This window comes from Ranitomeya variabilis, chromosome 3, assembly GCF_051348905.1.
Source record: "Ranitomeya variabilis isolate aRanVar5 chromosome 3, aRanVar5.hap1, whole genome shotgun sequence".
Classification (NCBI taxonomy): Eukaryota; Metazoa; Chordata; class Amphibia; order Anura; family Dendrobatidae; genus Ranitomeya; species Ranitomeya variabilis.
In genome coordinates this window covers 209,375,414-209,401,631 of record NC_135234.1, presented here as the reverse complement: position 1 = coordinate 209,401,631, position 26,218 = coordinate 209,375,414, and the positions used below count along the sequence as shown (strand labels likewise).

The 26,218-nt window shown below is 45.3% G+C and overlaps 2 protein-coding genes across 2 annotated transcripts in view; both read left to right on the top strand.

Moving 5' to 3' along the window:
* The first annotated feature begins 670 nt into the window (after nucleotides 1-670).
* DSTYK (dual serine/threonine and tyrosine protein kinase) overlaps nucleotides 671-26,218 on the top strand; it is a 99,104-nt gene continuing 73,556 nt past the window's right edge. The window contains exon 1 of the mRNA XM_077295089.1: nucleotides 671-1,016. Coding sequence (XP_077151204.1) covers nucleotides 809-1,016 — 208 coding nt within the window. The 5' untranslated portion in view covers nucleotides 671-808. The remainder of the gene's footprint in view (nucleotides 1,017-26,218) is intronic.
* On the top strand, nucleotides 12,579-14,007 carry LOC143817359 (uncharacterized). The gene is made up of 2 exons (XM_077298732.1): nucleotides 12,579-13,212; nucleotides 13,307-14,007. The coding sequence occupies exons 1-2, from the start codon at nucleotides 12,579-12,581 to the stop codon at nucleotides 14,005-14,007; spliced, it is 1,335 nt and encodes a 444-aa protein (XP_077154847.1).

Here is a 26,218-nt window from a genome sequence, read left to right as displayed (position 1 = left end):
TCACACGCAAATGAAAAGCTGCTTTTTCCAGCACCAGGGAACGCTATGAGGTTTCGGAGACCTCCTGCAGACGCTTGTTTTTTTTCCCTGACTGAATTGGAAAACGGCTGCCTGTTAGAAATCTGCAGCACGTCACTTCTTTCAGCGTTTTTTCACCCATAGAAAACAATGAGATAATTTTTGGTGACGTCTACTGTGGACAAAGCACAAATGTTATTCTACACCCAGAAAAAGCTGCCCAAAAAAGTTGCAAATGGCGTGAAAATTCTGCATGTGAACACGTAGCCAAATATATTTTACTTTTATATAATAATTTCACTAAATCATTGTTTTGGCATCATATTCTGAGCACCATAAATTATACATATTTTTTTCTGAGGGCTTATTTCTGAGTAACAGGACGCATAGTATGTACAGTATGTGACTTGTTTATCACTTTTTAGGAACAGCATGAAAGCAGCATTCTGCATGTGGAGGAGCTGAAGCACGTCCTCGCCCAGTAATAGAAAGTCAAGGCTTCCTGGAGAGCAGTCACTCGTCCGCGCTGCAGGCTGTACAGCTGCTCTCTAGGCTCTTGTCTTCATCTTCTCACGTCACTGCAGTGCAGCGGTTTCCCGTTCAGGACTACATTTCCCTGCACGCCCTTCGGCAGTCCTCGCGCATGCGTGTTTCGGGGTTGCTGCCCGCCTCAGCCCCGGGCGCTGATGATAAAGGTTCCGTCCCATGGGCAGTGCTCTGCTTGTTGTTGTGTGGCTTGGTGGCCGGCCGCGGAGTGTGCGGGTGCAGGCAGGGCACTGGCTGACCGGCAATGGAGGAAGGCGACCGCCGGCACAGCTCCTCGGGGGGCTCCGGCTCCCTGCAGCGGGAGTTAGGCCGAGGCTTCGCCCATTATAATAAGCACCTGGCCAGGCTGCACCAGAATCTGCGGGACACTAAGAAATTCTTCCGGGACATTAAGCAGACGTACAGCGGGAGTCCCGGGGGACCGGAGGCCGATCTGACTGCCGGGGAGCTCGGTAAGATGGTGGGCTGTACGGTAGTGGAGTGCGCACACTTGTTGCTGCAGGGGAACTACTAGTTCCAGGATGGCCTGCAGCTACAAGTGTGTGGTGCTCTGTCAGCACTGGCTGTGGCATGTATGCCTGCCCTGTCCATCACTGTCACTGCTCCAGTCTCCTCTGGTCCCAGGGCAGTGGCAGGAATCGGGTTGCCAGTGCTGTTTTGCGTTGGATCTTACCTGTTGGCATAACTTGTGGTGTGGGCACTGCAGGTGCCACCGTGTGTGTGTGTGTGGGGGGGGGGGGGGGCATAGCCATTATTATGGCTGCATGTATAGGCTCTGGTAGTCTTCTGTGAGAAGGTAAAAAATGAAGACTGCTTGTAACCCCGCACTGACACTCTGGGGGTCCTCGTCTATGGTGCCCCGCTAGTGAGCCAGTCAATTTCAGGGCTCTCTGGTCATATGCTGTACACCCATCCAGCACCCTGAGGCCAGTGATTGGCTGCATCGGTCACATACTGTACATGCACCTGTCATCCCCGAGACCAGTGATTGGCTGCATTGGTCACATATTGTACATTCATGCAGCCCCCGAGACCAGTGATTGGCAGCATCGATCACATGTTGTACATACACTCGTCATCCCCAAGGCCAGTGATTGGCAGCATTGGTCACGTGTTGTACATGCACTCGTCATCCCCGAGGCCAGTGATTGGCTGCATTGGTCACATGTTGTTCATGCACCCGTCATCCCCGAGGCCAGTGATTGGCTGCATTGGTCACATGTTGTACATACACCCGTCATCCCCCAAGGCCAGTGATTGGCTGCATTGGTCACGTGTTGTTCATGCACCCGTCATCCCCGAGGCCAGTGATTGGCTGCATTGGTCACATGTTGTACATACACCCGTCATCCCCCAAGGCCAGTGATTGGCTGTATCGGTTACATGCGTGTACATCATGTCACAGCTGTCTATGGGTTAAAGTTGTTGCGTGAACTTTCCCTTTAAATAAAAAGATACAGGTCTGGAATTGGTCTGCAGGGGTTTTGCTAAGTGACAAAGCACGAGGGGTGTATGTCAGATACTGGATGGGCTGTTTACACTGAGAAACAAAAAACTGTGACTGTCTTCTAGGAATACCTGGTGATCGCCGGGGTCCGGCCTCTGCAGAGAGCTGTCCTGTACGGGGCAGAAGTGGGCATGCTCCACTTCACTCCATTAATCTTCTGCTTTCTCTGCCCTTTCCAGAGTCCACTTTCAGTAATTACAGGGGGTCTCTGCAGTTGGTCCTCCAGCGATCAGTAAATTTCCTCTGTTCTCCGGTTACTTTTTTTATTTATTTGCACGTCATTCTGGATATCTGCCGCATCTCGGTTAATATGTTAAATGTTCAGCGTATTGGACAGTAACAGAATAACCGTCTATATTACAGCCTTAGTCACCTCGTACAATGGAAGCCTAGGTAACGGATCCCATTATGTATGTTTGCGATTCCGATAGCGCTGCATGGCTTTGATTCCTTCGTCTTGTGATTCAGGGGCATGTGACGTGTGCTGGGGTCTTGGGAGATTTTCTTGGGGATGTTCGCAGTGACCTAAAGGCCATTGCTATGTGAAGCACTGTGTTCTTGTTGCATCTCTTATTCTAAGTGAATCTTACTCAGTATCATGTGCTACATCGCCGCTGTCAATCCAGCAAGATGAAAGGGCATCTAAACCTGACAGTCAGTCCTCAGATTAACAATGTACTGCTGTGTCCTTTTATTACTTTGCTGAGGGCTTGTTCACACTAGTTTATTTATCGGATGGCACTCGGACCAATGTTTAAATTATGGGCCGCTACTGACTAGCACTTTTTTTTTTTTTTTTTCGCATGCCGACTCGGCATGAAAAAACAAATCGCAGCATGCGGCGAGTGCATCCGCACCACGCTCACCCATATAAGTCTATGGGTGTATGTGAAACATCAGACTGCACTCAGATGTCATCCCAGTGCAGTCAGACATCTGTGGACTCAAACAGTGGAGAAATGCAGTTCTCCATCTCCTCCGCATGTGATATGATTTTATCATGCGAGAGAATCAGATCACAGTAAACTGACACTTGGCTCAAACTCCAACAGTGGGATCCGAGTGACATTATCATAATCTGCCTGATTCTCTCATCTAATTATCAAATTGCCGAATGGCAAATAGACCCTAACTAAAGATTCTGAGATTGATAAATTATAATGGTAATAATAAGAATTGTGCTCATTAAAAATAGGGTCCACAGCAGTTATTGATGTCTTAGTTGATGTATTGATCATACAAGATGGACACCATTCTTCCTCATGCAGTGTGGCTGCTAACTGCTGGGGGCCATTGCTACAAGGGTAAGTATTAGGAGATTCTTCCCTATTATTGTAGAATCTGATATTGACAGGCGATCTCACATGGGGTAGGTATTATTTAATTCCTCCCTTTTATGCGAGTTATGGTGACTTATTTCACTGGCTGATTAGCCTTTATGGGGTATGGTAAGTATTATTCAGTACCTCCCCATGTGAAGCCTTTCTACAGCTTTTAGGACATCAGTTATTATAGGTTTTTAGCCTTGGTGGCCACGGACCACTCCTATGGCGTTTTACAATAATGTGGACTATCTGGTCTAAAACCAAACAGCTGTCTGCCCCCCCGACATGTTTCGCCATTGCTGGCTTCTTTAGGGAAATGAGGTTCCAAATCCCACAATAGGGAAGAATCTCCTAAGGCCGGCGTCACACTCGGCGTAAGACAATACGGTCCGTATTTTACGGCCGTAATACGGCCGAAATACGGTGAAATGTTCCCAAAATAGTGATCCGTAGTCAGGGTGTGTCAGCGTATTTTGCGCATGGCATCCTCCGTATGTAATCCGTATGGCATCCGTACTGCGAGATTTTCGCGCAGGCTTGCAAAACCGACATCTAATGGATTTATGTGCTCAAATGTTCGGGAAAACATATATACAGTATATATATATATATATGTCATTGAGACACATATATATATATTCTGTATTTAGATTTCATTCAGCGCGATATGTGTTAAAAGCCGGTAATTCAATTGCCGGCTTCTCATTTCTCCTGCACAAACCCGACAGGATATGAGACATGGTTTACATACAGTAAACCATCTCATATCCCCATTTTTTTTGCATATTCCACACTACTAATGTTAGTAGTGTGTATGTGCAAAATTTCAGCGCTGTAGCTGCTGAAATAAAGGGTTAAATGGCGGAAAAAATTGGCGTGGGCTCCCGCGCAATTTTCTCCGCCAGAATGGTAAAGCCAGTGACTGAGGGCAGATATTAATAGCCAGGAGAGGGTCCTTGGTTATTGGCCCCCCCCTGGCTACAAACATCTGCCCCCAGCCACCCCAGAAAAGGCACATCTGGAAGATGCGCCTATTCTGGCACTTGGCCACTCTCTTCCCACTCCCTGTAGCGGTGGGATATGGGGTAATGAAGGGTTAATGCCACCTTGCTATTGTAAGGTGACATTAAGCCAGATTAATAAAGGAGAGGCGTCAATTATGACACCTATCCATTATTAATCCAATTGTAGGAAAGGGTTAAAAAACACACACACACATGATTTAAAAGTATTTTAATGAAAAAAACACAGCGGTTGTTGTAATAATTTATTGTACTCTCAGTCCATCAGGAACACCCTCGCTTGGAAAAATAATAAACGCACAAGATACATACCTTCTGCTGTCAGATCAGGTCCCACGAAGTAATCCATCTGAAGGGGTTAACTAATATTACAGGCAGAGCTGCGATAATCCACTCGCTCGTACCTGTAATCCCCGGGTGCTGAAAGGAAAGCAGTGATCTATACTTACATTCAGTTGCGGTGATGCGCCCCTGCTGGATGTTCTCATGAACTGCAGCCTGGGAACTTTTTCCCACGCTACAGGTCATATGAGGACATCCACCAGGGGGCGCATCACCGCGACTGAAGGAAATGTAGGTCATTGACCTACATTTCATTCATTCGCGGTGATGCGCCCCCTGGTGGATGTCCTCATATGACCTGTAGCGTGGGAAAAAGTTCCCAGGCTGCAGTTCATGAGAACATCCAGCAGGGGCGCATCACCGCAACTGAATGTAAGTATAGATCACTGCTTTCCTTTCAGCACCCGGGGATTACAGGTACGAGCGAGTGGATTATCGCAGCTCTGCCTGTAATATTAGTTAACCCCTTCAGATGGATTACTTCGTGGGACCTGATCTGACAGCAGAAGGTATGTATCTTGTGCGTTTATTATTTTTCCAAGCGAGGGTGTTCCTGATGGACTGAGAGTACAATAAATTATTACAACAACCGCTGTGTTTTTTTCATTAAAATACTTTTAAATCATGTGTGTGTGTGTTTTTTAACCCTTTCCTACAATTGGATTAATAATGGATAGGTGTCATAATTGACGCCTCTCCTTTATTAATCTGGCTTAATGTCACCTTACAATAGCAAGGTGGCATTAACCCTTCATTACCCCATATCCCACCGCTACAGGGAGTGGGAAGAGAGTGGCCAAGTGCCAGAATAGGCGCATCTTCCAGATGTGCCTTTTCTGGGGTGGCTGGGGGCAGATGTTTGTAGCCACGGGGGGGCCAATAACCATGGACCCTCTCCTGGCTATTAATATCTGCCCTCAGTCACTGGCTTTACCATTCTGGCGGAGAAAATTGCGCGGGAGCCCACGCCAATTTTTTCCGCCATTTAACCCTTTATTTCAGCAGCTACAGCGCTGAAATTTTGCACATACACACTACTAACATTAGTAATGTGGAATATGCAAAAAAAAAGGGGATATGAGATGGTTTACTGTATGTAAACCATGTCTCATATCCTGTCGGGTTTGTGCAGGAGAAATTAAAAGCCGGCAATTGAATTACCGACTTTTCACTAACACCGCTGCGTATTTCTCGCAAGTCACACTGCTGGTCAGTGTGGAATCCGTATTTTTCACGCCCCCATAGACTTTCATTGGCGATTTTTTTGCGCAGTACGCTGACAAACGCAGCATGCTGCGATTTTGTACGGCCGTAGAAAGCCGTATAATACTGAACCGTAATATACGGCTAATAGGAGCAGCCCCATTGAGAATAATTGTGCCGTATGTTATGCGAGTTTTACGGACGTAGTTTCTGCGCTCTTACGTCCGTAAAACTCGCCAGTGTGACGCCGGCCTTATACTTACCCTTGTAGCAATGGCCCCCAGCAGTTAGCAGCCACACTGCATACGGAGGGATTACGTCTATCTTGTATGATCAATAGGCCATCAGTAACTACTGTGGACTCTGTATTTTTATTGAGCACACCTCTTATTATTACCATTATAATTTATTCATTAAAAGTTATATTTTATTAATCTCAGAATCTTTAGTTGGGGGTCTATTTGCCATTTGTCAATTTAATTATCTCTTTAAACCCTATGCTGATTCTGTCTGAACTGTATCGGATAGCTGATTCATCTCACTCGCCAGCCCCTGCTGCTACATAAAGGTAACCTGTCAGATAAGCATTTTTGTGACCACGGGGGCTCTGCACAGAACTGCGTTGCTGGCTGTGTGCTCCTTGGGCTGCAGACTGCACTACTGTAGGGGCAGTGACCTTGATTACAGCAATGTGTCACTGACGGGGATATTTTATGTATTTTTCTTAAAATCACTGTTTGCCACTGCGGAACTGAGTGTTATGAATGCTGTGCTCTGTATAACCCCACCCACACCACTGATTGGCAGCTTTCTGCCTATGCACAGTGTACACAGAAAGCTGCCAGCCAGTGATGGGGGTGGGGGTTATGCACCACTCATGAACATGGAGGACTACATGGCAGCAGGTATACTAGTAATAACCTCTTGCTGATAGAACAGTGATTTTCTTTTGATTAAAAAAAAAAAAAAATTATAGAAAGTCCAGTAAATGACACACTGCTGGAATCAGGATCTCGGTCAACCTTACGGTGTTTATATATTGGGTGGCAAAAACCTGGTGTCCTGGCATGGATATGACACAGAAGAGCAGTCCCTCTGTGTTGGTGATGTGTACGAAAGGGACAGTCCTACTTCAGTCACTAAGCCAGCCCCCTTCTCTGTCAGTCTGCATAGAAAAGCTCCGCTATTAGCCGTCCACTGTAAGGGTATGTGCACACGATCAGTAAGTGCTGCATACTTGACCAGATGTTTCAAGAAATCCCATGCCCACTATGTGTCCAGACGCCTGCAGATCACCTGCAGAGACTGACATGTGGTGTGTCTTTCCAGACCGCAGCATTTTCCGCAATATAAATGTCACCCGTACAATGTATTGGACGCTGTGATTCCGCACAGTTCACTGAACACATGCGGATTCACCTGCGTTCAATAAACAGCAGCACATCCAAAGCACCGCCATTTCCGGATTGTGTGCACATCCACAACACAAATAAGTGAAACGCAGATCTCCCACTATAGATGATGAAAGTTGATTTTTTTTTTTTTTTTTCTTTCTTTTTGTCGTCAGATGTCAGTGCATAACACATACTAAAATCTCTATGAATATTCCCATAGGAATTTGCCTTTTTTTTTTTTTTTTTCTTTTTAATTAAACTATAATGAAAGGTGAAATTGTACCCAAGCAGCCTCCTGAAGCTGCGTGAAATCTGTTCTCCATTGACGTCAGTTTTATTTGAGTTCTAGATTTTGTTTTGAGCTCCAAAGGCTTCTTGGTGTTTTTTTTTGTTTGTTTGTTTTTTTTCCCCTATGTTTTTTTTTCTTCTCTTTTTGAGCTCTGCTATAATGGAAATGGGGAATTTCATGGTGATCCACGCACTGTCCTAGAGGCGCTTTGTAATCCCTTTGGCTAATTGCTGGTCTGCATTTCCACTGATCACTATTAGTAGCAGTCCTAGGAATAATCCCATTGTCCAGTGTAAACCGGCTGCCAAGGGCACCAAAAATTTGGCACGTTCTAAGGGTACCGTTACACTAAACAATTTACCAACTATCACGACCAGCGATACGACCTGGCCGTGATCGTTGGTAAGTCGTTGTGTGATCGCTGGAGAGCTGTCACACAGACAGCTCTCCAGCGACCAACGATGCCGAAGTCCCCGGGTAACCAGGGTAAACATCGGGTTACTAAGCGCAGGGCCGCGCTTAGTAACCCGATGTTTACCCTGGTTACCATTGTAAATGTAAAAAAAAAACCCACTACATACTCACATTCCGGTGTCTGTCGCGTCTCCCCGCCATCAGCTTCCCGCACTGACTGTGTCAGTGCCGGCCGTAAAGCAGAGCAGTGACGTCACCGCTGTGCTGTGCTTTACGGCCGGCGCTTACAGTCAGTGCGGGAAGATGACGGCGAGGGACGTGACAGACACCGGAATGTAAGTATGTAGTGTTTTTTTTTTTTTTTTTACATTTACAATGGTAACCAGGGTAAACATCGGGTTACTAAGCGCGGCCCTGCGCTTAGTAACCTGATGTTTACCCTGGATACAAGCGAACGCATCGCTGGATCGGTGTCACACCGATCCAGCGATGACAGCGGGTGATCCAGCGATGAAAGAAAGTTTCAAACGATCTGCTACGACGTACGATTCTCAGCGGGGTCCCTGATCGCAGTAGCGTGTCAGACACAGCGAGATCGTATGTATATCGCTGCAACGTCACGGATCGTGCCGTCGTAGTGACCAAAGTGCCACTGTGAGACGGTACCCTTAGGCCACGTGCACACATTGCAGAAAGTGGTGCAGATTTTTCCGGACTGATTTTGGAAAATCCGCAGGTAAACCGCACTGCAGACTTACCGTTTCTTTTTTTTTTGCTGATTTTGTGCGGATTCCTATTATGGAGCAGGTGTAAACCACTGCGGAATCCACACAAAGAATTGACATGCTGCGGCATAAACAATGCTACGTTTCCGCGTGTTTTTTTCTGCAGCATGTGCACTGCGGATTTTGTTTTCCATAGGTTTACATGTGACATAGGTTACATGGTATTGTAAACTCATGGAAAACAGCTGCGAATCCACAGCGGCCAATCCACTGTGGATTCACAGCAAAACCTGCAACGTGTGCACATACCCTTATGGTGGAATTACGTTTTAAGCTTGTTCTCAGCAGCACAGTCCAGCAATGAGCCTATGCGCGCACACACAACTATTGTATTCTGGAAATGCGGTCAGCCTGTGTAAGTGGGCTATTAACGACTGCTGATCGGCTACATAGAAATCAGTCAGCAGTTGTTTAATGGCTACCATCAGCTAGTGTAAAACCACCCTTAGGCCACGTTCAGATGTTCAGTATTTGTAAGCCAAAACCAGGAGTGGAACAGTCAGAGGAAAAGTATAATAGAAACACGTCACCACTTCTGTATTTCTCACCCACGCCTGGGTTTGGCTTACACATACTGAGGTAAAATATTGAACGTGTGAACATGGCCTAAGGCTGGGTTTCAATGAACTCTGGCATTCTCTGAGCCTGTCATGTCCTGTAGTTGGGAACGTGAATGGATCTGTGCGCAGCACCCTGCTTTTTCCGCATTGCTGATGGGTGCAGAAACTGGCTGCCATATAACAAACCTGATCTCGTCCGTAAATCGGACCGGAATGCTGCAGGCAGAGTTTAGAGTTTGGTGTTTTTATTTTATTTTTGCTTTAACTCCTGCTAAAGACTGTCAAAGGATTTTCACATGGATTTTTTTGCCACCAAAAATACCCAAATCTCATACAATACAAGCTTTTGTTTTCATGCTTTTCCTCCATGTCTCTGTGGCAACCACATCGATATCCCGACTTCTCCTTCTGTGGGCAGCATGTAAGGCTACGTATACAGTAGCTTTTCACATTTCGTTTTGGACCAGGAAAAACAAAATTCTGATTCTGAGCTCTGTACATCTCCCGCCCAGTAATTGGCAGCTTTCTGCCTATGCACAGTGTACACAGAAAGCTGCCAATTCAGAGCTTGGACACCAGGCAACAGCTTACTAGTTCCCTACTTATAAAATCTGTGTTTTTTCAGCAGAATATTATCAAAACTACAACAAGCAGCCCAGTAACACATGACCCAGTGCTGGAATCGAGGTCTTGTTTCTACATTCTGCTGCTCTCAGATTAGGTGACACACATGGTGAAAAATTCCATTGAAAGGTAACTTTCTCTGAATAAGTGTGAGTGTGTTAATACTATTTCTGGCCATTATGTGAGCTAGTGGGTGGAAAGTAGCTAATATATTGTCTCCTTTACACAGCACACACGGAGACAAGAGATGGGTTCCTATTCTTTCTCTGAAGGATAGGGGCAGAATGTAGCATGGTGGACATTATACAAGCATTGTGGCTGTGAGTCCAGAACAAGCAAAATGTTTTTTTTGCTGAAAGCTGAAGCACAATCTCTGTATCTGCGTTGTTCCACTATGCGGAGGAGTGCTTGCCCCTTTTCATAGTCTAATAGACTGTGGCGTCACGTTACCCATCCGTTCTTGCGTTGACAAGAACTTTTGTCATAATTTTTGCTCTATTGTGAACGCGAGATCCTAGGAATGCTCTTTCCACAACCATCTTTGCTGCTGCAAAGCGGCCTTACAGCTTTAGCACACAAGTCTCCTTTAAATGACTGTTGATCAGTATTTACTGATCTGAAGATCCTTTAGTGCCACCATTCAATCTGTGTAAGCAAACCTTTAGGCTGTGTGCACATATTGTGTTTTTGATGCATTTTTTTTTTTACTCAGAAATGAGTCTTATGCAAACTAATTCAATGACAATCCTGAAGTGCTGTCCTTTTTTTTTTTTTTTTTTTGTCAATTCTTTTTTGCGTTTCTGCAGCGTTTTTCACCCGTTGTCAGTCAAATCCACAGCAAAAATGCAGGTATAAAAATGTTTGTGGATTTGCTGAGTTTTTGTTTGCGTTTTTACCTGCTTCCTATGGTGTTTCCTACGCTGGCATCTGTGTCACAGCGTGGGAAACACCGGCATGGAGGTTCTTATTGGCGGTAACGCTACCACCAGTAAGGGCACTGCAGGGCCATGCTGTCAGATGTGGTGATCCGCGGTAAAAAGCTTACTTCAGGTCAGCAGGCATGGGCTGATGAGACTACTGCTCCCATCGAGCTACGTCTGTTATCACTGAGGCTGTGTGCACACGTCGCTTTTTTTTTTTCGCGGTTTTTCGTTATAAAAACGCTATAAAACCACGAAAAAAGCGCTCACATTAAGCATCCTATTTAATAGAATGCAATCCGCATTTTTTTTGTGCACATGCTGCATTGTTTTCCTGAGCGGAAACGCTTTCCAGAAAAAAACGCAGCATGTTCATTAAATTTGCGGAATCGCGGGGCTTCCACACACCTAGGAATGCATTGATCCGCTTACTTCCCGCATGTGCGGTTGGTACCCAGTGTGGAGGAGAGGAGACTCTCCTCCACAGACTGGGCACCATATAATTGGTAAAAAAAAAAATAATTAAAATAAAAAAAAAAATAGTGATATAATCACCTTCTGATGGCCCCCAGAGTCTTCCCGCCTCTCAGCGGTGCACGCGGCCGCTTCCGTTCCCATGGATGCTTTGTGTGAAGGACCTGCAATGACGTCACGTGACCGTGACGTCATCGCAGGTCCTGAACACAAAGCATCTATAGGAACGGAAGCCAAGCCGCTGCGTGCACCGCTGAGGAGATCGGGGGGCCATCAGAAGGTGAGTATAACCATTTTACCCTTCGCCACGACAGCACCCCACATGAGAGAGAGGGATCCGCCCCATAGGAACAGGAAACCTACAGAATAAAAGGAGGCGGTCCCCTCTCCTCCTCAGTTTTAGGTTTCCTGTTCCTACAGGGACCCAGCTTACCTACAGATGAAGAGGATCCCTGGGCCATGCACCCGCCTGCGTCGGTATCTGAGGGAACGGCAGGGGCTGCGGTTCCAGAAGCAGCGGCGGGGGAGCCCCTGCTTGCAGCCTCCCCCCTCGTCTGGCCAAGCATCCACGGTCCGGGTCCGGTCACCGTGGGTCCGCCCGGCACCGTGAGGACGCGCGCGCTGCTGCGGCCGGCTTAATATCCCTAGCCGCCGCATGGTGAGTGAGAGCGGCGCGTCTAACCCGGAAGTCGCTGGAGCACTTCCGGGTTGGTCCGGGGAGGCAGGAGAATGGGCGGCAGATTCAAAAATGCAGCGCTAGCGTCGGGCCGGTGTGTGTAAGATGGCTTCACCGGCCGACGATGCGCACTTGCCCGCAGTGCAACAGCGTTCTCCTAGCAAGGAGAGAAGCGCTAGGAGCAGCACAAAGAGTGGTGGTCGACCTCCAGAGAAGGGTTCTACCACCAAACGAAATCCGCCTCCAGAACCGGTACCTGTCAGCTTCACTGGGTGAGTTTTTGAAAGAGTCTCTTCCTATATGCTGATATATGTTCCTCCTGTATCTTTCCTCTAGACTAAGAAAAGGACACACAAGTCCAAGCACAAGGAATGTGCTTTATGTACGCAGCCCCTCCCGGATGATTATGTTAAAAAACTGTGTTCGGAGTGTATCATGCAAACCTTACGGCAGGAAAACATAATGACTCCATCAGAACGATGGGGTGCTCAGATGAGAAAGAAAGTAAATCTGCTCAGGACATCATGTTCGCGGGGTTAGGACAGAGGAAACGTAGGTCCTTCCCCGTCATAAAAACTATTAAAGAAATAGTAAAAAAAGAGTGGGATAAGCAAAATAGAGGTTTTCTACCATCATCCTCTAAAAGACGCTATCCCTTCAGCGACGAGGAGCTAAATACCTGGTCAAAGGTGCCGAAGGTTGATGCCGCTGTAGCCTCCACAACCAAACAGTCGGTCTTACCGGTGGAGGATTCAGGAGTCCTGACAGACCCGCTGGACCGTAAAGCGGAAGCTTTACTAAAAAGGTCGTGGGAAGCCAACACGGGGGCGTTCAGGCCCGCCATATCTAGTACCTGCACTGCGAGGTCACTACTAGTGTGGATGGAGCAACTGGAGGAACAGATTAGAGGTAGAACTTCGAGAGAGTCAATCCTGCCGAAATTCCCTCTAATCAAAGAAGCAGTAGCATTCCTGGCTGATGCCTCTGTGGATTCGCTACGCCTAGCAGCCAGGTCAGCCGGCCTAGTGAACACAGCCCGGCGAGCACTCTGGCTAAAGAACTGGAAAGGGGACGCACAGGCCAAAGCAAAACTTTGTGCGATCCCCTGCCAGGGTGAGTTCCTTTTTGGAAAAGCGCTGGATGAACTCCTGAGTAAAGCAGGAGAAAGGAAAAAAGGCTTCCCTAACCAGTATCTTCCATCCTACAGGAGAGCCTTCAGAAGACGTCCCTTTACCAGGAACAAGCCGTTCGAACAAAGGGAGCGATGGGAGTCGAAGGACCCGAAGCAAAAAGGTGCCTTTTTTAGCGGGTCCCATAACCCGAAACGCAAATACCGCTAACCAGGAGGTGGGCGGCAGATTAAAATTCTTCCTCCCCAGATGGGAACAAATAACATCCAGCCAGTGGATTCTGGACATTGTACAATACGGCCTAAAATTGGAATTTGACCGAATCCCTTGGGATTCCTTTATAGTAACATCTCCAAAAGGTCAAGACCAACAAAGGGCTCTGGAATCAGAGATCCTATCTCTTCTGTCTAAAAAAGTCCTGATAGAAGTTCCCCAGGATCAAGAAGGGAAGGGGTTCTATTCCCCTTTATTCTTGATCAATAAGCCTGATTGTTCATTTAGAACCATCATAAATCTCAAAAGATTAAACGCCTTCCTGCGTAATCATACCTTCAAAATGGAATCCATTAGTTCAACCATAAAACTCTTGTTTCCTAGGTGTGTCATGGCCGGAATAGACTTAAAGGATGCCTATTATCATCTTCCCATACATGCCGAACATCAAAAGTATCTAAGGGTAGCAGTCACCCTGGAAGGACAGGTTCGTCACTTTCAGTATGTTGCAATGCCATTTGGGCTTTCTATGGCTCCCCGCATCTTCACTAAGGTGATATATTAGAAGTGATGGCTCATCTACGTCAACGAGATACCTTGATAATACCCTACCTAGATGACTTTCTAGTGGTGGGAAACTCTATGCTTCAGTGTAAAACCCGTCTATCTAATACGATCTCGTCCCTACAGGAGTTAGGTTGGATCGTCAACTTCGAAAAATCCCGGCTGAATCCAGAAACTGTCCAGACATTTCTAGGAATCCAGCTAGACTCCGTAAGTCAGAGATGCTTCCTCCCCCAGGCAAAGAAACTGACTATACAATCAAGGGTATCAGACGCAATACGCAACCCCTACATGACATTAAGGAAGGGCATGTCTTTACTGGGGTCATTATCATCATGTATCCCTGCTGTACCATGGGCACAATTTCATACTCGTCAATTACAGTATGAGGTATTGTCGGCTCAGGGAAAAGACGGACATCTAGAAAGCAGAATAACTCTTTCCAAAGATGTCTTAGAATCACTATCCTGGTGGCTAGACATGGACCACCTCTCAGAGGGTGTACCATGGATAATAGACCCGTCTAAAATAATTACCACCGACGCCAGCCCTATTGGGTGGGGAGCACATATGAAAGACAGTCTGGCCCAAGATACTTGGGACCAGGCAGAATTGTCATATTCCTCCAATTGGAAGGAGTTAAAAGCGGTAGAATATGCCTTAAATCACTTTCTCCCGCAGATTCAAGGAGCAAATGTAAGAATTTACTCGGACAATTCCACCACAGTGGCATATGTGAACCGTCAGGGTGGTACAAGGTCAGGAAGTCTAATAACCATAGCTGCAGACATCTTCCAGCTGGCAGAGACTCATCTAACATCCCTAACAGCCCTGCACATCAGAGGTGTAGAGAACATCAGGGCAGACTACCTCAGCCGAAACGAGTTACGTCAAGGGGAATGGACCTTAAACAGATCCATATTCAGTATGATAACAGAATCATGGGGGATACCACAAATCGACCTATTTGCCACAAAAGACAACCGGCAAGTAAGAAGGTTCGCTTCCCTGAACGCCATGGATCACCCAGATATGTTGGACTCTCTCCACCATCCTTGGAGGTTCCAGCTGGCATACGCCTTTCCTCCGATGTCTCTGATTCCTCTAGTGATCAGAAAAATCAGGAGGGAACAAGCAAGAGTGATCCTCATTGCACCATTCTGGCCGAAAAGACCATGGTTCTCTTGTCTCTAGACCATGTGCCTATGCGATCCATGGATTCTCCCATCAGACAAGAAGCTGCTGTCCCAAGGCCCCTTTTTCCACCCGCAAGTGAAAGGTCTTCACTTGACGGCGTGGAATTTGAGAGGCAACTACTAAGATCAAGAGGGTTCTCAGCAGAACTAGTAAACACCCTCTTATTGAGCAGGAAAAGATCTACCACCCTGATATATAGTAGGGTATGGAATAAATTCTTAGACTTTTACACGGTACCGTTCACTAAGCAAGTTCCAGTCACACCTATTCTAGAGTTCTTGCAAAAAGGCCGAGAGTTGGGGTTATCTGTAAACACCTTAAGAGTTCAGGTCTCGGCATTAGGAGCCCTATATGGATGCAATAGAGCAGCTAATAGGTGGATCTCCAGATTCATAAAATCTTGTGAACGTAGTAAACCGGTCCATATTCCCCGTCTACCTCCGTGGGATTTAAATCTAGTGCTAGAGGCCTTAACCAGCTCCCCATTTGAGCCACTAGATTCAATACCTTTAAAAATCCTGACATATAAAGTAGCCCTCTTGGTAGCCCTAACCTCAGCTAGACGGGTTAGCGACATCCAGGCCCTATCAGTAGACCCACCCTTCTTACTGATATTCCATGATCGGATAGTCCTAAAACCAGACCCCTCATACCTCCCTAAGGTAGCGTCCACCTACCACAGGTCCCAAGAGATATTTCTCCCTTCCTTTTTTGATTCACCTGTAACTCCAGAACAGCATAAATTCCACACCTTAGATGTCAGAAGAGCCATCCTGACCTATATAGAAAGGTGTCAGACATGGAGGGAGAGTGGGAGAGTAGGGCTCTGTTTATCTCCTTTCAGGGCCACAAGAAAGGACATGGGGTCACGAGAGCTACCATATCTCGATGGATTAGAGATGCTATCTGCTTGGCCTATACATCAAAAGGCGAGATTCCTCCAGCGGGTATTAAAGCGCACTCAACACGAGCCATGGCTTCCTCCTGGGCGGAACAAGCAGATGTACCGATCCATTTAATATGTAAGGCCGCAACTTGGTCTACACCTTCTACCTTTTACAACCATTATAGACTTGATCTATCTACATCTTCTGATCTAACCTTTGGTAGAGCTGTTCTTAATACAGTAATCCCACCCAAATAATGAATCTCTGAAAATCTCTCATGTGGGGTGCTGTCGTGGCGAAGGGTAAAAAGCCGGATTACTCACCGGTAATGCTCTTTTAATGAGTCCACGACAGCACCCATTTACTACCCTCCCTAAGTTATGCACAGCTCTTCCTTTTAAATTCACAAATAATGGTTGTATAGAGTTTAAGATATTTATGTTGCTGAATAAGAATTAATACTAAAGCTTTTGCGGTTCCCTTTTTGTACTCTGTAAACTAAACTGAGGAGGAGAGGGGACCGCCTCCTTTTATTCTGTAGGTTTCCTGTTCCTATGGGGCGGATCCCTCTCTCTCATGTGGGGTGCTGTCGTGGACTCATTAAAAGAGCATTACCGGTGAGTAATCCGGCTTTTTTTTTTTTTAATTTTTATTATTTTTAACATATCTTTTTACTATTGATGCTGCATAGGCAGCATCAATAGTAAAAAGTTGGTCACACTTGTCAAACACTATCAATCAGTTTTCCAAGCGATGCTACAGATAGCTTGGAAAACGCTAGCATTCTGCAAGCTAATTATGCTTGCAAAACGCAAGGAATATGCATGCCAATTCCGCATGCGATATACCCACGGCAGGAGTTGCAGAATTGCCACAGAAATTTCCGCGGTAATTCTGCAACATGTGCACTTAGCCTGATAACTGTAAAAGCAGGTGCTGTTGATGGGAGGCATAGTCAACTGATCTCTCCTTCAAACCGTTTATCCAAGCCCTTTCCACTTCCTGCCGCCTTCAACTCAAAAATATATTTCACGTATCCGTACATTCCTAAACCAAGAATCTGCAAAAACCCTAGTCCATGCTCTCATCTTCTCCCGCCTCGACTACTGTAACCTCCTGCTCTGTGGCCTCCCCTCTAACACTCTCGCACCCCTCCAATCTATTCTAAACTCAGCTGCCCGACTAATCCACCTGTCCCCCCGCTATTCCCTGGCCTCTCCCCTCTGTCAGTCCCTTCACTGGCTTCCCATTGCCCAGAGACTCTAGTACAAAACCCTAACCATGACGTACAGAGCCATCCACAACCTGTCTCCTCCATACATCTGTGACCTCGTCTCCCGGTACTTTCCTGCAAGCAACCTCCGATCCTCACAAGATCTCCTTCTCTACTCCCCTCTTATCCCCTCTTCCCACAATCGCATAAAAGATTTCTCCTACGCATCACCCCTACTCTGGAACTCTCTTTACCCCAACGTATCAGACTCTCGCCTACCATCGAAACCTTCAAAAAGAACCTGAAGACCCACCTCTTCCGACAAGCCTACAACCTGCAGTAACCACCGATCGACCAAACCGCTGCACGACCAGCTCTACCCTCGCCTACTGCATCCTCACCCATCCCTTGTAGATTGTGAGCTCTCGCGGGCAGGGTCCTCTCTCCTCCTGTACCAGTTGTGACCTGTATTGTTTAAGATTATTGTACTTGTTTTTATGTATACCCCTCCTCACATGTAAAGCGCCATGGAATAAATGTATTATTATTATTGATGATTATTATGATTTATTATTATTATTATTATTATTATTATTATTATTATTATTATTATTATTATTATTATTCCAGAGCCTGTGTTCAGTTAAAATAAATTGATTACATACATTAAAAAAAAAAATAAAAATAAAAAATTACTCAACTAACACTAAATCCCCGATGCCCTTGTCTCCTAGAAATAATGTTAAATGATAAACCAACATATACTCACCTTTCCGCCATAGTCCATGTAATCCCGAGAGTCCCTCGGCAATCTCCTATATAGAACAGTCACATTGGGAGATGTGACTGCTGCACCCGGCCACCAGCAATACACTGATAGGAGGAAATCCCGCAGTGTATCGCTGGCGGTCTTTGTCTGATCACTGATGTGACTGCTCTCAATCATCAGGATTGTCGTGGAACATTATGAATTATTTCTTATGCAGACAGGTGACATCACCCCCACAAATATGAACCCCACTTGCCACCGCTACAGGGCAAGTGAGAAGAGCGAGGCTAAACGCCAGATTTGGCACAACTTATAGATGCACTTTTTCAGGGGTTGCTGAGAGCTGATGGTTTTTAGTCTGGGAGGGAGCCAATAGTCATGATGGCCCCTTCCTAGGCTATTGACATCACCCACAGCTGTCTGCCTAGCCTTTTAGCCTTTGCTGGTTAGATTTTATAGGGGGACCCTATATCCACTTTTTTTCTGGGATCCCCCTGTAAACTAGCCAGTAAAGGTTAAGCCGACAGCTGTGAGGTGATATCAATAGCCTGGGAATCTTTGTGGCTGTTGGCTCCTTGCCAGAATATTAACATCAGCCCCCAGCCGTCTGCTTCCCCTCTGCTGGTTATTAAAATTATTTGGGAGCCCATGCGATTGTTTTTTTTTTTTTTTTTTTTTTCTTTTAAATTAACAGATGGTTACAGATGGTTACAGCCTATGTGCCTTCGTTGTTAATGTGTGTGTGTGTGTGTGTGTGTGTGTGTGTGTGTGTTTACTTATCGGCTTAGTAATGAGGGAGTCAGGCTGACACCTTTTCCGTTGCCTAGGGCTTGGTGACAATAACAGCTGCTGACACCAAGCCCTGATCCCATTACCCTGATGCCACTGCATCAGAATGAAAAAGGTGGTGGTGGTGCTGAACCAAGAAATTACATCACAAAACTTTTTTTTTTTTTTTTTTTTTTAAATCTATTTCCAAAAAAGCCTTCATTGCTGTACGAAAAACACTTGTTTTTGCTGCCAATAGATGCAGAAACCTTTTAGAAATTTCTGCAAGGAAATACTGAACCTGCACACAGCCTAAAATGCTCCAAGTTGCAACATTTTACCAAACCTATGAATCTGAGGAGATGGTGTTTCCTACACAGGAGATGTAGAAAACCTCCATTACTTTGTATGGGACTGTGCTGTAATTCTCTGCAGAATGAGTGGTTGAGCGCTTGTGCCCCTTTGTTTGTGGGTCGGTGGGATCCCAGCAGGCCAGACCCACTATCCATGATAATTTTATATAACGTGTTTTTGTTTTTGATAAATTGTCTACTTCTGATACTACTAGACTCCTTTTCACCCTCCATCAGATAAGACAGTGGAAAATCTGTCTCATTGGTTGCTATGACAGCGTAATGACTTCTCTGGTGTATTTATAGAGTGGATAACATGATGTCTGCGCCCTGTATCACATTTCTCTGCTTAGTCCTGCTCTAGGCTCATATTAATACAGAGTAATATGTTGCAGTTTCTGTTAACTCCCAAAAAACTATTGTGATTGGTATCCTGACTGGGCTCCGACAGCCATTTACTGGAATAAATCTGATATGCACAAAATATCTGCAAATTTATTTTACTTGTATAGCGCTATTAATTCCACAGCACTTTACAGACATTATCCCTGTTGGTATTTCATTTTAGTGTGGGATGAAACCCACTAAAACTGTGAGAAAATACACACTCCTTGGTGGGATTTGAGCCTTGGACCCCAACTTTGCAAGCAGGGCTGTGGAATCAGTAAGCCAAGCCTCCGACTCCTCAATTTCCATAATTTTTTTTTTTTTTTTTTTCTACCAATTCAGCAAGAGAAGAAAAAAAATGCAGCATGCTGCGATTTGCATTGCAAATCAGAAGGCACGCATCCATTCAAGTCTATGGGTGCATGGAAATCGTAGGGCTTGGATGTCACCCGAGTACAGTCTGATTTCCACAGACTCACAGGATGGAGAAATTTCCTTCTCCATATTCTCTGCATCCGAGAGAGTCTGATCACACAAAGCTGACGCTCTAGAGATCTTGGTGTGTACTAGGTAGTCATGTTGTGTGTACTAGGTAGTCATGTTGTGCCTACATGCCAAAAAATAAGTGTTTGCTTCAATGCAAGACTATGGGTTGGTGGAAATGTAAGGACATTTCCAGGCGATTACACTAAATGCGGTGGGAGCTTGGCCCCATTGATTAGATGGGTGCAATTTGTCCTTGTCGTCCACAAAGTGTCCATCGCATTCCTATGCAGTGCATTTCTCTGCCCTGGTGAGTATTGTGGTGCGCATCAGCCAGGATAGGCCAAAGAGCGCCGATGTCCCATAGGCAAAGCTGGCACATGTGCACTACACTGCTCAGCTCTGCCCTCGGCAGGGCACATAAGTATGCCTGCAAAGGAACGCGATGTAGGACACTGTGAATGATGTAGGATGTCATATACACATGGAGGACGGCAATCGTAAGAGAGGAGGCGCCGGATTAAGACCAGAGACTCCCATCTGACTGTAACGTCTCATTATAATAAATGGTCTTTTTTGTGCTTTGCCGAGTGGATTGGGGCCATATATACAGCACTCTAGCATGCTATAACAGTTCTTGCAGTTGCTGGCTGTACTTTATATGGGGGAGGATCTGGTGACAGGATCCCAGTAAGACATGGCATGCCAAAAAAGACAGACGCGCGCATCAAAAAATGATTAAAACAAATATAAAAAACCACGAGTAACCTAAGTTACATCAAAAGCTGAATGTGGGAGCGTGGTCGTAGGGTTTGTTTCCTATCCAAGTATCGGAACTATGACCCCAAGCAGCTTTTGCTAGTTTTCTGGTGTAAAACTGCTTACAACATTGCAAAACTGTTGCCACTTCTAGCGTTTTTACACCAGTCCCTGCCAAAACCCCACTTTTCGAAGTGGTTGGGCGGTGGTGCATTGGTCAAGTGCAGCTGACAAATTTATTATAATTCACGTAAAAGAAGAAAGTGCCATAAATTACAGCGGAAATGTAGTCTAGTCACTGACTGTAGTACCTTTCTTGTGATGGCGGAAAGATCTGCTAAATTCCGTAGTGGCGCACGGCTCTTGAGATTATTCCAGTGGACCCTTTATCAAGACTGGCATGGAAAAATGGCCGGCTTGGTGAAACCGATCGCTGCCTGTGCCTTTTCTGCAACCAAATTACCAATTGGACAATCCCCAGCATAGACTGACGTGCTGCAGCTTTGGATTCCACGTTGCATACATTTACACAGCAGATTGTCTTTTCTATCATGTACATGAGATTGTGTAAACTGTCACATGCCCTCATAGTGTTGTCGTGTGATGTCCTATAGACTCGTGTCACTTGGCCTTCTGTAGACAATAGTGATTGGTTGACTGTTAATACATTGTTCACTCATCACTAGTAATTAGCATACTCGGATAAGGTGTGATCTCAGCATGCTCCTGTGCTATCAGAGCATTTTCTGTGTGCTCAAAAAATTGTTTGTGTCCCGCTGCTGTGTGTGTTGCTGCTGTTCGACAGAGGCAACACATACAGGGATTGCCTAAAAGCCACGAGACACGCAGTGGTGGGGATTTGGATATATTATTGAGCACGCCAAAGACACTGTTAGCACCTGAGCATGCTCAGATAACACCTTATCAGAGCACATTCACTCATCACTACTAATTACCCCAAATTCTTCTCCCTGGCAGATGCCTCACATTTTACAGGGAAGTGTGATCTGCTCCTGTTTTTACTGACTGAGACGCAGGGAGAGACAAAATCATCCTGTCTAATTCTTCGGATGAAAAAAGAAGAAAAACGTTTCCCAAAGTTACTGTTAGCCAGTTAAAGTAATATAATCCAGAATGATCTTTTATTATGTCCCTTGTGGTTGTGCTAGAAAATAGTGACATTTTTATCTGATGCCTGGACAACATGACAGAAATGCAGGGATTGGTGTGCACACTGTCAAAAATAATCAAGGTGCTGGTCTAATGGACTGTAAGAAGTCCCAAAGAGTCAGTCAATGGTCACCGCACTCTCTTGAATATATGCAACAAGAAGTTATATATTGATATACCATCAAACATGGAATAGAGCAAAAACACATTTTGGTCGTTTTCTGTTTTTGCTCTATTCCATGTTTGATGGTATATCAATAAATAACTTCTTTTTGCATATATTCAAGAGAGTGCGGTGAATATGGACTCTGCCAACATGACAGAAAGACATTGATAAGCTGGCAACAATGTGTGAATTGAAAATGTATGTACGGTACGTATGTATCCCTTTGGTGTGTGTACCCTAAAGTTGAAGTAACTGACCATACACCCAAAAATACAATAAATATACCTTTTTGTGTGTGGTGGTGTTAGGCTACTTTCACACTGGCGTTAACTGCAATACGTCGCAATGCGTCGTTTTGCCGAAAAAACGCATCCTGCAAAAGTGCTTGCAGGATGCGTTTTTTCTGCATTGACTAACATTAGCGACGCATTGACACACGTCGCAACCGTCGTGCGACGGTTGCACAGTGTTGTGGCGGACCGTCGGGAGCAAAAAACGTTACATGTAACGTTTTTTGCTCCCGACGGTCCGCTTTTTCCGACCGCGCATGCGCGGCCGGAACTCCGCTCCCACCTCCCCGCACTTCACAATGGGGCAGCGGATGCGCTGGAAAAATGCATCCGCTGCCCCCGTTGTGCGGCGGAGACAACGCTAGCGTTGGTGACCTTGGCCCGACGCACCGCGACGGACCGAGCCCGACGCTAGTGTGAAAGTAGCCTTATGGTTAGTTCCTTTTTTAGCTTTAGGGTATATCCACATGTTAAAGGGAATCTGTCACCAGGTTTGCTACCACATCTGATAGCCGCCTGCTGTAGGCAAGGAGAAGCTGAATCCAACGATGTATCACTTAGATTACTTGGGTACTAATGCAATTGGAGCTTTTAGATTTAGCATGAAGCAGAGCTGAGGAAGCTGCCCCAACCTCCACCAGGCTCTGTATGTACAAAGTCCATAAACAGATGCTCATCACAGGACGGGACGTTGCCAGACCCGGAGGAAGGAGCTGCTGTGCCCCAGCAATGCTGAGCTCCTGCTGCTAAGACAATCGCAATGAAATCCAAATCAAAGGCAAACCAATCCAAGGAGCTTGATAAGGGAGGCATTGCTGAAATCTGTGTTTCAACTCCTACAGCATGCTGTCTTCAGCTTCTCTGCATCAAGACGTTTCTCTTGAGGCTCGTTCACACTGCCATATAACACACGGCCCAGTGCTATCAGATGTATTCTTGTACAGCACTCGGCCCAGTGTCACACTATGGAGCAGTGCAGATCTGCCATTTCATGAGAAAACAATTGCAGCATGCTGTGTGCCTCTGATAATTGGTTAATGTGCACCCATATGTGTTTATGGGTGCAAGCGAAACATTGGACTGCGCTCTGATGTAATCGGAGTGCAGTCCAATCTGCGCTCAGACAATGGTGAAGATGATGAAATTAAGTCCTCCATCTTCTCTGCACCTGTGATGTGATTCTCAATCAAGACAATCTGATCACTGTGCTCAAACTCTGATAACTTTTGAGCCGAGTGAGAGATATAGATAGATAGATTTTTTTTTTATTCTTCTAGATACTCCAGAAGAATTTTATATTTGTAAATCTCTTCTGGGGTACATAGAAGGAAAAAATATATACAGTATATTCTAATTATTTCTGCAGATCCTGTGCTTCTTACAACAGACAAATCTGACATATACGCAGTTATACGCGTTCATATAACTGCACCTGATTGTAAGGCTTTGCCACCAACTTTCAAGATTTTACCCCAAGCTCTCAAGTTCCACATCATGGTGAGAACTGCAGGCAATTCTCCAAAATGTACGGCTTCACTGTCACACACGTGTTGTAGAAACAAGCGGAGCAGCGTGACTGCATCAGTATACACCAGCCACTGGTCTATGAGCACTCGCAGCAGACCAACGCTAATCCACACTTGTTCATGTCCTAGCTGGCAGCAAGAAAATATTTATAGGTGAGGGGGGGGGGGATATAAAAATATACTGTAGATTTACAATTTTTCCTCCCTATATACCCTACAAGAGATTTATTAATATATACTATGCTTTTAAAACTCTTCTAGGGGAGGAAAAAAAAATTCAAGTCTTTTAAAACCAAAGTTTTTATAGTGCACACACGTTCTTCTAAAGTGATGGCGTGTGCGTCAGATGGCCGTCCAGAGCAGACCTAAAGAGGACCAGGGGCTAATTCTCTGCTGCACTTTCCACACTTCCTAATTGGTGGGGATCCCCTAGATTAGACGCCTACTGATAAAGCTGTTGCTGGCAATATGGCTTGCTTTATCACACAGAGATACACCTTCAGTTGCTTGATTTTTGAGTTTCTTGTTCCCATGATGAAATCGGCCTACCTTTTTTTTGTGTAAGGACTCTGTTCTATCTGTGCCTCTCCCAAAAAGTGTGTGTGTGTGTGTGTGTGTGTGTGTGTGTGTGTGTGTGTGTGTGTGTGTGTGTGGGGTTGTGTTTTTTTTTTTCTTTTTTTTTTTTCTCTTTCTTCTTGAGTGGCCCCTACTAAAACATGGGAGACATGTTGAGTTTTTGTTGGGGACAGCATTCAGAAGCCATCCATACTCTGTGCAACTTTTCTTGTTTGGGAGAGACCTTAGACAAAACAGTGACCTCTGCTTTGTGCACGCCTCTGGTCCTCCCGGGAGCCACCAGCTTTCAGTCAGAGTTCATTTTCTATCAGTAGTCACACTTTCAGTATGGTGGCCAGACAGCATAAGAACGCTAGTAACCTGTGGCTCGGATCAAAAATAAACATGTCTCTGTTATTCACTTACAATTTTATTTTTTTATTTTCTAAAAATCAGTGATGCCTGAGCCTTTTACGGGTGTGTGGTGTTTTTTTTTTTTTTTTTTTTTTTTTCCATACAGAATGTAGTCCATATAATATAATATAATATAATATAATATAATATAATCATGTGGCATCGAGTTTTGCATAATATTTATTATTATTATTATTATTAATGTTTTATAATTAGTAATGACACCACAAAAAGTGCCACAGATGACTATAGGAGAAATTCAGCAGATATGCCAGTGTCTAAGACAAAATGTGCACAAGCTTGGAATTATCAGAGCTTTTATGCCAGAATTCTGCCGCAAAAACTGTCATGTAGGGCTGCACTTAAATTTTGCAGCGTCTAGCACCGTTTTTGCTCTGCTGAGATAATGTGGGAGAAGCTGGGGTGGGATGGGGATGTGGTAACCCTTTGTGATTCCTGGTGAGTTGTGGCATTCCTTTTATACCACAAATCTTACTTCCATCCCTGACCAGAGGGAGGCGCACTCCACTTCTCAGATGCGCCAGATTCAGTTAGTGTGATATGGGCTTCTTGAGTCAGGAGCGTCTGACTCCGCATCATCAAAGGTCAGCATGAAAAACGCTGTTCTTGATAAATTGGAGTCTGACTTCCAACGTACAGAAAGTGATGTTTTGTGTTCCTCGTTCTTTTTGTAATGTGGAAAACCAGACTCTTTCCACCCTCCCCTTTATCAATTTCCATGACCGCTGCTGTTTGTGCAAAGCTTTGGCATCCATAGCTGCTAAAGTATTTTCCTTTCCGGTTTCTCAGGAATTCTTTCATCCGTGGAGGTTTGCTTTCCTGTACGCTGGCAAGGGAGAGCTTTGTAGAAGTGCACGGCATAGCCTTCTGTGAGATTGGTCGTGAACATGACGTGTGAGGCTTCGGCCCCCACATACTGCCCTATGGGGCTTGTTTCTGGGACAATGACTAGTGCTCATGCGGACCCCTCTGGGGCCTTTCTGCTCTTTTATGGCCAGAAGTGGACAAAGAGGATGTTATCTGGGTCTTCTGTAGAAAACATTCCTGGACTTCTTTGTGATGTAATGTCTTTGGCGTTGGGTTATAGATTAATTCGTAAGGGAGGAGTGGAGTTAATACTCAAATAAAGGCTTATCTACTGCTGTAGATTAACAACCTTATAATGGCTGCTTCAATGGTAATGCATACAAATGGCTGACAATCGGTATGCATAGACTATTGTTCTCAGCAGCACAGGTCCCATTTACACATTGG

Coding starts and splice junctions, on each gene's coding strand:
- LOC143817359 (XM_077298732.1), top strand. CDS start 12,579: ATGGGGTGCTCAGATGAGAAAGAAAGTAAATCTGCTCAGGACATCATG. Junction 13,213..13,306: donor TTGTGCGATCCCCTGCCAGG/GTGAGTTCCTTT, acceptor TCCATCCTACAG/GAGAGCCTTCAGAAGACGTC.